We start from the raw sequence: 12,372 nt of genomic DNA, 5'->3' as shown, positions 1-12,372 counted from the left end.
GAAATACAATCTGTATTGAGATGCTGAGAGTCATTAATTTCAAAAAAGGCAGGAAGCAGAGGAAACACTTTGGGTTACATTTTACTGTGATTTACTCCAGTACATTGAGTGGCCAGGTAGTACTTTTTAACCATAAAAGGGCAGAAAACCATCACTGATTTTTTTTCAGCTTGTCTGAACCTCTGTTCCATGTGTAGTGCTAGAAAGTATTGCCAGTTTGCTATAGCCTTCATCTACCAAAAAATATTCCTGTTCTGAGACTAGTTAGTCGCTATCTTGCTCTGCAATGCTTCTATCAATATGGAAGAGAGCCAAGAGCAGCTCAGTCCCTCTCCAAACACGCTGAGAAATGCTCTGATTTAGAGAAAGACAGCTCCTTCCCCATGTTCCTCCAGGACAGGGAAGTGATGTGCCACTTCCCAAAAAGCAAGAGTTTTATTTCATCCCACGAATTGGCCTTTGTGCATAGGGGAGGAGCATTCTGAATGGGAACACTGTAGTTACCTACAGCATATGTTAGCCAGATCTTTCTAAATATTAACAACCACCTATCATAAAGTGTTAGGCCACGTACTGGGCATGAATGCTTCCTCTGCCAGCTCTCAACAGAGAGTCTGAAAAATAATGTGTAAAGAAGAATAGGTATTCATTATTCCTATTAGCAGATTACATGTTCCTTTCTGGTTTAATTATATTCATGTTACCTATAGAGCATATTTAAATTGCATCTGGGTCTAATTTAAAACAGCTTCACAAAGCGATTTTAAAGAATCTCTTGACTTCTCTAATCTAGGCCTTACACTGAGTACCAAGGGCCCACCTTTCACGCAAGGACAAAAAGAATTTTAATCTTATTGTGACATCCTTTATTATCTCTTCAGGCACTTGTCATAAATTCAGTCATTGTAATCACTCTCCTACAGTTAGTTTCCACGGTCCCATTAAATAAGGGAGTCATCAGAAGTAGCTTTTTCAGGGGGGGAAAAAAAGAGAAGGAGGAGGAAGTGGGCCAAGAAAACAGATCTGACTATCTTTAGTGTCAATGTAGTTCTTCAGTGACTATCTTCAGTGTAGTTACTTGATAAATACCAAAAAAAAAAAAAAAAAAGAATGATGAATGACTTTAGTCACTTTCCCCCCCACACACATCAACCCCACAATGAACTTTAACAAGAATCAGGCTCTTACTTTTTCAACTGAAATGTTTGTGTGATATTCCAAGAGCTTGAGGACAGTGATGCTTCAAGAACTAGACAATCTGGAAAAATTCACATGTTAGGTATATGATGGATATTAGAAGAAATAACAGTTCAAAAATAATTTGAGTTGAAAACTCAAAGTAGCTGTTCTATACTTGGTATGCACCTTCTCTCATACATTCACTCACACTTTTGACTGATAAAAGTAACCAGATTTTGTCCTTACACAGAACTCTTCAGCTGAGTTATGCCAGTGCTTTATACACACATATTAATTAAGTTTGATACCATCATAGCATGACAAATAAAAGTAATGTTATTGCCAGGATACAGATAAGGAAATGCTACTGTGAAGTAGGGATATAAAATCATCTCTCAAAAAGCACAGAGTGATATATACTGTGGTATAACCAGACTCTGAATTCAAGTCTTCTAACACAGCAGACTGTTCTAATGCAAGAGACCCCACCATACCATACTTCTCTCTCTTTCTGTCTCACAGACTTGGTTTCAGAGTCTCCTTTTGTAATCTATGCAGTAGCAATTTTCATCCTATTTAAATCTTTTATGATTACATGAGTCAATTTGCCATTATTTCAGCTAGCAATTACTATACCAACAATTCACTGGCAGCTGTGGTATGAAAGAGTATCTTTCCTTATGAGCAGAATACCACATCCAACAGTAGAATTGGATATATACCACTTAAGCCATGGTCTCTTTCATCTGTGTGCCTGCAGATGTGTAGTCTGTGAAATGAATGGCTGCCTGGGATCAAATGAAACCCATGTTTGCAGACTTTTCTGACTTCTCTATGCTAGAAAGTAGCTAGCTTTTTAATCCAGAAAAGTTACACAGATTTTAAGTACATCTACCTTGCAAAGGTAGAGAAACCTTTGTCTTTATCACAGGCTGTCTTGTTCAGATGAAAGCCAGCTTTGGCTAAATCTGTGTTGCTCATGTAGCTATCTCCTCCCTCCACATGGCAGCATGGCACTTGGGTGCTCACTGCAAAGCCCATCTGAACTGCTTGTTAGAAACAGCCCTTGGGACCACCCCTATGTTCAAACTCCTTCCTAAATGGATAGCAGAATCTGACTTTAACAGCATTTTTATGCTTAAAGATGAGGATGAGTACAGACAGACATTCTGAAATCCTTCATCAAGCACCTATTTGCATCTGCAGAAATCTAGTTATCAGCAGAAATCTGACGTGTTGATACACAATTGCCTAAATCACTTGCCTAAATCAATATATGAGAAAGGTCTCAGGCCATGAGTTACAGAAAAATACTCCTAGTATTTTACTAGAAGTAGTAAGTAAAAGTAAGGAGTTTATCTCCTACTGGCAGAGCTTGAGCTTGTAAAAAATACTTTAAAAACAACACTGTCAAATATGCTTTCCTGATTCTGTCTGTGTTGAAATTAATGGCACCTATTATTTTCTGTATGGTCTGCACTGACCTTTTAAAATGCATTAGACTGCACCGAGGAGCAGGCATTTTCAAAATGTTTTTTCCAGGAAATGATACCTAAAGGTGTTTTGCAAGTGCATCCTCTTGTGAAACTGAGGTCACTTTACAGGAGGTACCACAAATAGACAATGTTACTTCACACTTGAATTATCCACTAAGAGATCTCCGCTCACAGGAGCACGTGAGTAGCAGTAAATACTGGCAGGCACAAGCTAACCTCACAGCCTTCTGGTTAACACTGCCAAAGGGCTCATTTTTGGCACAAAGCACAAGCAAGGTGAGCTGGCTTCCATAACAACTGTTCTCTGAAAACCTGCTAATGGAATTAAGAGAAAGCTTTAGTCTGTGAAGACAGAGAACCAAACTATATGCTCCAAAATTACAAGATAACATGGCTTTTGGGACTGGGCCAATAAAGGACATTTCCCTCTTAAAAATCCACTAATAGTGTTTACTAAAGACAGCTTAATGGATCAAAATACTCATGGATATCACTCCAGCTGTCACTTTCTAGTGACAGTCTTTTCTTCTCAATTCCCAGTGCTGGACAGGAACTTGACACAATACTTCTGTGATGCTGGAGGAGTTTTTCCCATAAAGCCTACTCAGATCCAAATATTCCAAAGAACCTTCTTCAGGGGCAAGGGTCCCTGAGAGAGAGAGCTCTTTGTAGCACTGAGCTCTTCAAAACAACAGGTCCTTGAAAGTACCTGGTAAATTTCATTCCTCTTCCTGCACCAAGGTTTTTATAAGAGAATCAGATTCATGCACAGTATTCCATGTCCTTTGGGCTATATTATTGAGGGAGAGATAGAGGCAACGCATGTGTCTGTTTTCTGTTCCCTCTTCAAGTCACTTAAAAACATGTGGGAATCCTTGTGTTAGCTATCTGTTCCTTAGTTTATATTAAAACTCTTGCATTCTAACATAAGCAACTTTAAGGTATAAGGCCAATCTCTGTTAAAAAAGCTTTGTGCTTCTATACAGACTCTTGGAAGAAATGCAAGGGGGATGTTGCCCTACTATTAGTCAAGTAAGACTCCACTGTGAAGGAATTTGATCTGATCCTTGAGACCACAGCCTAAAGAACAGCTCAAAGGTCTAGACATTCAGCAATTTACCACCTCATTCTAAAACTTGTAGCTGCCCATTAGATACACAAACCAGACCACAAGCATCACACATCCAATACAAATCGCTCAGGTATCTAACTCTGAGAACCACTGGTGAACAAAGCAGTGTCAGAATTACTGCAACATGATTCAACCAATAATCCAGAAAGATGAATGAAATCAAGTCAAAAGGATGTACCCACCAAATTGCCCCTGAACGATCTATTTTTCTGCTAATCTTCCACATTGCACAATCACTTTCTCACAGTGTCCAAGTTAGGTTAAAACAGTTAATTAAATGTTAAGATTATTTATTGTACAGACATTCATAATTAGATTATCCTCTTATTTATGCCAGTATGGTTTCTTACAAAAACAATTCTGTTTGCAGATTAGAGAAGAGTTAAGATGAGTTAATTTGTCAAGGCAAAGCACTAGACCAACACTGCTTCCATTGCTCCAGCCAGCTTGATTGTCATTGCAGTTATCTTAAGTTTCCTTAGACAAGTATTAATGGCACCATGTAAATAAATATTCTAATACTAAGGCACTGCATTGCCACACGGTCAACTGATGAAGCTGCTTCCAGACACAGGGTGGCTTCTACAAAGGACTCTATATTAACAAAACTTTAATCACCAAGAACACTGTGATTATACTCACATCACTCAACAAAATATGAATTATTTTTCTTCAGTGACATTTAATAAAAAGCATTACATACTTTCACACTCATCAGGCCTGTATTTATACAGTAGTCCCCAGTATTAAAGGACAGTGAATAAGCATTAAATACATTTAAAAGTAAAACATACCGTTGTCAGTTATCATTGGAGTGGTTAGATTGCAGAAACAGGATGAATTTTTCAGCACTACGTTTTCATAAAATATTTCAACAGTTGTTACAATTTTTATCATACAGAAAGTAAGGATTTTGCTTACATTTGCAGTCACAACAACCTATAAAACAATAAAAACACAGTGGGGGTTTTGTTATATTTGTTTAGTCATCACCTTGTCTCTACAGAAAACGACGAACTATGAAATGCACAAAACGAAAGTTTTTGTGGTGAAAGCAAACAATTCACTAGGTAAGGTCTCAAAGGAGAGTGACTCTTCCAACTGAAGAAGCAATACAGAAAGAGTTCTGAAAGTAACAGCATTGCTTACTTTCAGAAATAAAATGGATCTGTATGGTACGTTAGCAAGTGATCTTAAATAATTTTGGAGTTTAAAACTAGAATATTGCTGTGTTATATGCTGTTACATTCCTTAAAAAAATATTTAAGAATCTTCACAGAGAGAGATCATTTGTATCCATAACCAAAGAGCACTTAATTATGAACAGAACTTATATTGTAATGAGTTATTCTTTGTTTCTGGCTGCGAGTGCTTTACAAATATGATTACATTAGTGTATTCAATCAGGAAATCAGAAACAATAGCGTGCAGATTAGGTGGCCAGTCACAATAGTTGATAATCAAATATTCAAGGCTGCATGTGCTGAGAACAGATACAGAGTAAAGACTAATACTGAGCACTTAAGAATTTCTGTTAGCATATGTGTCCCAGTGAATGTTTTCTAACTTGTTACAAAGCTCAGAACTTCCATACTGCACTTGATATACAGTTACTGGAAATATTAAAATAGCTGATACAGTGATACAATTGGAATCATTTCCAAGCAATGTTAGCATAGTAAAGATTTGAAATTTTGACTCAGCATCATGAAGTGCAGCTTCAGGATATGTTTCATAGGAGAGGAGGAGAATGCCTATCTAATTTATACATTGAGATTACTGAGATTTCCAAGATATTTGCCAATTGTTGGGATAAGAGGCACTAATGTATGGAACATGGTGACAAAAAAAGACAAGCTGCAATAAGCAACAAAATTACATATTTTAAGTCACAATAAACAAACACACATAAAACTGGGTGTACATACCTGATATTTGGCAGGGAAACTTAGCAGGATTTTCAGATCTTTATCGGGTGCATGTGAAATGTTATACCAACCATTTATGCTGTTTGAATGTGTACAATTTTCTTTTAATGTGCACCTAAAAGTATACATAAAATTATACTAGCCTCCTTATCGTGCCTTTGACTTCAGACACTGTACTTCAACTTATTAAAAGTTATTGATTTTTTACAGGAACACTATTGATTTTTTTTTTACAGAAATATGGTTTTAACTGCAAAAAGCTTCAGGAAAACAATCAGTAAAATTTTCTGCTTATCAAAATTAATTACACTGCATTGATATATGCTCGAGGGTTTTCATTAAGTCAATGGGACTCAAGCAAACATGAGATGTTTGGCCAGTAACAGGGGAAGTGGTAGCCCAGGATGGAACTCATCATCACCAACTTGACTGTTCCATTGTACAGCTCTAGATCTGCTCCCCTCACTGCGCCCCAGCCCCCCTCCGCACTCTGTGGGGAGAAATACGTTCTTTAGGGTACAATTCACCTACCCTGTTAGACATTCATACCAAAATGAAATGAACCACACTATAGAAGCTGCTTGTTCTCTCCAGAGGGTCTAAGAAGGGATGGGAGTGAAGCTCAAATGTAAAGCTAGACTACGAATGTGCATAGTTGATGAGATGCATCCTCTTCCCTAATCTCCTTTGTCACCCACTGATATGAATGGTAATCCTTCCCTTTTTTGTCAGCGCACTTGGATAAAAACACCGGATTTGAAGAGGTTCAAAATAGATTACTCTGTCTTCAAGTACAAAATACATTTCAGAATTAGGATAGCTCAAAGTAAATACAAATGTTAGAGATGCCAAATCATAGGAAACACACTGTGCAACAAAAAATGAAGAAAGAATGAGGAAACACTGGGATACATAAATACTACAAAGATTACACATATTAAAAACATGTTATCAGAAAAAGACAACATAGGCATACAAATTAGATGGACAATCGAGTTTGAAAGGTGAATCCTTAAAATGCTGTCTGCTGTCAACAGCTAATGAACAATTCATAGATTAACTCCAAGTAATTTCATACAGTTAGCAATTAAAGACAAGTAAGTGCTAACTGAATATATCTTAATATTTTAATACTAAGATTGAATATTTATAAATAAATGTAACATTTAGTAGTTTTAATTCTACTTTTCTACCAAATGTAGAAGCATATAGTTAGCTTCATAGTTAGCTTCAATCCTATGAACAGTGATATCTGCCTGGCATGAACCATTCCTTTTCTACAAACTGGAAATGAGTTCACACTTGCAAAGTGTGGGCCCTTTTCATTAGGAGCTCACTGTAAAAACATATTTCACAAACAATGTGTTTTCCCTCCAAAATGAACAACATATTCAACAAAAATATCCACCACATTCTGAAATGCCCAAAATAACCCTACAAATCTTAGGAACCATAAAGTCATCTTCTCTGCAGATCAAGATGTTGGCAATTGAAATGTAGTTAAGCACAAGGTCACTTCCTTTGTGGTCTAACTCAGGAAACTGAGTTCCTGCCGGACAAGAACCTGGTGGGGTTTTGCATCTAAATACACTCAGGCCATAATGATATTGTAATAAATTGGGACTATATATGCCTGATGTATTTCAAACTGTCTGAGCTAGGGTGAATTTCAGTCTCATTTATATCTCTCTTCACCCTACTGAAATCACAAAGGCTCATTAGCACCACAGTTTTAGAGTCACAGAAGACAGAATCTGTCATCAACAGATGTGCATAAACCAGATTCTCAAAAACATACAGGCAGGTAATTCACACTGGCAATGAGGAAAGACAAAAGAAAGACATTCTACGCTTTCTGACAGGGTGAGGATTATAATGGTAAAGATTCCATAAAACATACTTGCAGTATTTGGCACTAAATAAGTGTATGCATTTCAGTGATGCTAATATTGAAATATTTAAAAACTGTTTATCAAACTGAGTATTTACAAATACCCAGGAAGAAGCTACTTGCTTTCTTAAGACTGCCTGTGGAACGCAAGCAGTGAACCTGTTTCCCTCATTGGCAATGAAGAATCTGAGAGTTTAATAGCAAAACCAGTAATGCCACCCAGGGTCATGCTTGTCTTTATGTGAGGGGAAAAATGCATCTTTTGTTGCTCTAAGAGCTGACCTTTAACACTCTAACAGTGTGCTGTGGGGAACAGTCATTTTCATAGGAATCAGTCACATCTGATGCCCCTCAGCATAAATTCTCAAAATTGCCCTGCAAAGGCTAAGAGCAAAATAATTACACTCACCTAAAGATGAAATTATTCTGTATAACCCTATTTTAAAAAAATATATTAATTGCAAGTGAATTAATATAACAGATAAATATTATTTGTGAACAGGATTCTGAAAATTAATATACAGACTCAGACAACTAAGTCTGGCTTTCTTGGAAAGGTGAACGGGACCTTATACAGCTATGAAGGTATAAGGTATGAAACCTTTGGATCAGATTTCAGACATGCCTAGATCTCTGTGTACAGAGAAAAACAGAGCCAAATTTCTTTTTAATATTCCACAGCAAACTAGTTCGTTCTATTACTAAAGATTTCTCTACATGATTGGAACTGTGTTCCTCTTATTCCACTGTGATAACACAATATGTATGTATACTGGTTCATTTGTATTTACTTAAGTCTCTGCTTCACTAATCTCTGTTAACTACAGATCCTAACATACTTGCCTGCTCTGTCCTGCTAAAGCATACTGATTTCCTCATGGAATGAGAACATGCTTTCAGAGAAAGCTGAGGCTTCCTTCTTTCTCCAATGTACCAACCCTACTGATGTCCCAACACTACTGATGTCCCACACATTGACTACATGCAAAAGTAACTCTGGTCATGTTAGATAATACATTGTGTTGTTTCCATGTGGAAAATGCATGTAAAACATCAATACCTTGTATTTGAATTGTATTTCATAATTCAGGCAAATCTGAATCATCTACAAAAAATTTAGAAACATTAGGAGAGATCACACAATGTTGTGACTAACTGGTTTGAATGATTGCAAGTGAAAAGGAGAATTAATATATGTTCCTATAGAAGAAAGAGTAGAAATAGGAACAGTAGAGACATTTTGTTTCACTTTGTTTTCACTTGCAATGAGATGCACACATTTTTTCATTAAAGGACTGGATTTTAATTCACACTGTCCTTAAAATGAAAAACGAGCATTGCTAGTAAATTTCACATAAAACTTGAGTGTGTATTTTATTTTACAGAAAATTTATTTCCCTGTAAAAGTAGAAAACATCGCTGATCTCAAAATTATTACGGAATATATTGCTTTAGTGGACACATATGGACTTTGACTAAAATACTGGCTAAAAATGTCTTCCTCTTCTAAAGTTTCAGAGGTGTCTCTTCATCAAGCCAAATATTTAATGACATTAAGTATTTAACAGTAAAAAATTATGAGGGTGTTGAACAGGACTCGTATTATAGTAATTAATTTTTTCTTCAAAAGAGTAAATCATTTCTGTTTCAATCAAACGGAAACTTTTCATGATTCCCCTCATAAGCAGGGGATTTACTGAGTAATAAGAGTTATTCACAATCTCTTTATAAGGTAATTAAAAGCCTGAAAAGCTTATCACTGTAACATACACAGCTTTTATCAAGGGAGCAAAAGAGAGTTTGAAGAAAATGGATTACAGAACAAATACTTACTCTCTTCCAATAACTACCTTTGCAAACACAAAGTAGCAGATCTTCAGCAAAATCACGCTAACACCAAATGGGTAACAAACCAAAATGAGCAGTATTAACCTTCTAGAAGAGGCTACTAGTGGAATTAGTCAAAAATTCATCTTATAGGCACTTTAGGTTTAGATTTTAATCACTGGCAAATTGGCATAAAAGAGGGTTTACACTGTTGACATCTCCTGATGATACAGAGTTGGGAACATTAACATGCAAAGGAAGGTAAGAATATCACACAGGAAAACTTGGATAACCTTGAAATGGAATGACATTTCAAAGCATAAAGTACAAGAACATGTACCTACAGCAATAAAAATCTCACAACCCATATGTGTTATAGACTGGAAACTCATCAGTTGGAAAGACAACAAAGAAAGAGAAGGACCTGGGGGCATTATTTGATCATGGATGATTGTGGCCCATCAATGTGATGCTGTCATGAAAAAGACGTTTGTGATCCCAGAACACACTAAGGTGCATCCTGGACAGACTGATTAAACAACATTAAGCAGGGCACAGCTGAAATCTCTTCTGGAACACTTTGAGAGTCCTGGCCATCCTTATCTTAAAAGGATGCATGAATTTCTTGGAAGGATTACTGGAGTGGAGGTAAGAAAGGAGTGTCTCAAATGAGAGGACCTTAGTGAAGTTCAAGGTTTCAGCACACCAAAATGAAAAGGGAGAGAGAGAGAGAGACTGCTTTCACAAAAACATTGAAGAGGTGAGTGTGAGAAAGTGGGGGAGGAAGTTATTTAGGCAAAGGTGATGTGAACACTAGAACAAATAACTATAACCTGTCCATAAACATACACATGACAGAAATGAGCAGACATATTTTTATCAGCAAAAAATGAGACTGCCAGGAAGCTGCACAACCAGGGCAGGAAGGACAAAAAGCCTATTTAAATTTAGGATGGTCCTTTGCAAGTTTTTAGTTTTACATGATGTAGTTGCTTGCAATTGCTAAGACTAGGCCTGGCAACCCAGGAATTTCTCCAGTCCAGGCCCCAGATGTAAAATAGATTTCAAATTTGCTTCAAAGTTAGTGTCGAAATTAATGATTCAAATGTGGGAACAAAGTATTTAGAAAGAAATTCTCCTTTGGCCTAAACCAAAGGCAGTGGTTCCAAAAAAACGAACTATTAATATAGAAGACAACTAAGCACTCTTCTTTTTCTCACATACAAAATGCTCCCAGCTATTAAGATGTTTCAAGCACAAGTATACAATATTCTCTCTCAATCTGGAAAACAAAAATATCTCTTCTAAAAGCAGATATATATCTTCTTATTATTACAAATATATCAAAATATCTCCTCTTATTATTCTTAGCCCAACATATATTTTATGGATAGATCTCAAAAATCTGAGGGTTACAAAGCCTTTCACAAGTTCCCTTGCACATGCCAAGAAAGTGTCTCACATTTATGGCTATGACTGATTCCACAAAAAATCAGTAGATACAATTTTGATGTTGAATAGCCCCGAGCCAGTCAAAATGTACACTGACTAGTAATGCTCTGCTTTTATATGACAGTCTAAAATACTAAAAGATACCTTTGATTGAAAGAACACCACCCACAGTAGGGGTCCTTTGCAGATAAGCATTCTTGCTCAGAAGCAAATCTACTGCAATTTGCAACTGGTATTCTTCTCACCTGAAACCAAAGAATGCAATAACACATTGAATTAATACAGCCTCCATAAACGGGGAACTTGAAGGTTACCATTAAAAATCTGACAGCAACCAAGCACAATCCCTCTGGGGAAGTCTCCTTATGGATTCCCCTCTGCCAGAAGACCTTTGGATAGAAATATGCAGCCTATTTTGCACTCACTGTATTTTGCCATCAGATAATGAAACACCTCTGACAATAACAATTTGGTTCTACTACTCAAAGGCCAGCATGGGCAGATTAATGCAAGAAAAACTGATCAGCATAGTGAAGGATAGATAATAAGAGAAAGGAGGTATATTTTACAAATAATGCTCTGCTTAGCAGAACACCATTTTCCTCTCCTCCGAATGGAGATATTTAAATGATTGATGAAGGTGCATCCAAAAATGCATGCGCATAACAAAATGCATCTGTGTTTGCATCACCATGTCAGGTTACTGCATGTGCACACTAGAACAAACGCATGCAACTGCTTAGCATGCATGAAAATGCCATTTCAGTAAGTAAATGTAGATAATTGTGGCTATATTGTATGTATCTATACTTGTACATTCAGCTTGAATATCCTAGCCAGCCATTTTCAGAAAAGGAAAGGAAAAAGAAAAAGAGAAAGCTGATTACAAATACTGAATACAGATACAAATAATGCGATTAATAACAATGTGAATTAATGATCTTAGTAAGAAAAACTAATTCAAACAATATTTTACAAATTTGCAAGAATGAGAAATTCCTATATTTTGTCAACAGAAACAAGGATACACTGTTTCCTGCAAAACTATATTTACTGTTTTTTCCATCCACATATTGTAAAATTCAATTTATCTTGAAAAGTGTGTGGGATAATCAATTCAGAATCCAGTCATAATCTTAGATTACTACCAAGTTAAAGAAGACAATGTAGAAGCCTTATTTCACTCCAGGAGAAAATAATCAGAGAAAAAAATCAGAGAAGTGCATCTATTCCTAAAAGCTGTTGTTCCTCTATAACAACTTGTTCTTTTATCAAAGCTACAGAAAATTCAAGTCTTACTTTGAATATCTATGTATACTTTTGACTGAGACTTTGATTCCTTCTATATTTGTGATAGATGTTTTATATCACTCAGGGGTTCTCCTACCAACTTACCCCTGCTCTATAACAGCAGGCTAAAACACTATGCTCACTGCCAGAAAAGTGATCTTATTTCAAGTGATGGTA

The 12,372-nt window shown here is 36.4% G+C and overlaps 1 protein-coding gene across 1 annotated transcript in view; it reads right to left on the bottom strand.

Annotated features, from left to right (window-relative positions):
- PLXNC1 (plexin C1) overlaps positions 1 to 12,372 on the bottom strand; it is a 71,201-nt gene that overhangs the window by 44,771 nt on the left and 14,058 nt on the right. Inside the window, exons 4-7 of the mRNA XM_036400922.2 lie at positions 11,050 to 11,150; positions 5,736 to 5,850; positions 4,602 to 4,746; positions 1,189 to 1,258 (exon numbers count right to left, since the gene is read on the bottom strand). Coding sequence (XP_036256815.2) covers positions 1,189 to 1,258; positions 4,602 to 4,746; positions 5,736 to 5,850; positions 11,050 to 11,150 — 431 coding nt within the window. The remainder of the gene's footprint in view (positions 1 to 1,188; positions 1,259 to 4,601; positions 4,747 to 5,735; positions 5,851 to 11,049; positions 11,151 to 12,372) is intronic.

Source organism: Molothrus ater, chromosome 5 (genome assembly GCF_012460135.2).
Source record: "Molothrus ater isolate BHLD 08-10-18 breed brown headed cowbird chromosome 5, BPBGC_Mater_1.1, whole genome shotgun sequence".
Lineage (NCBI taxonomy): Eukaryota > Metazoa > Chordata > Aves > Passeriformes > Icteridae > Molothrus > Molothrus ater.
This window is presented reverse-complemented; position numbering and strand designations above follow the sequence as displayed.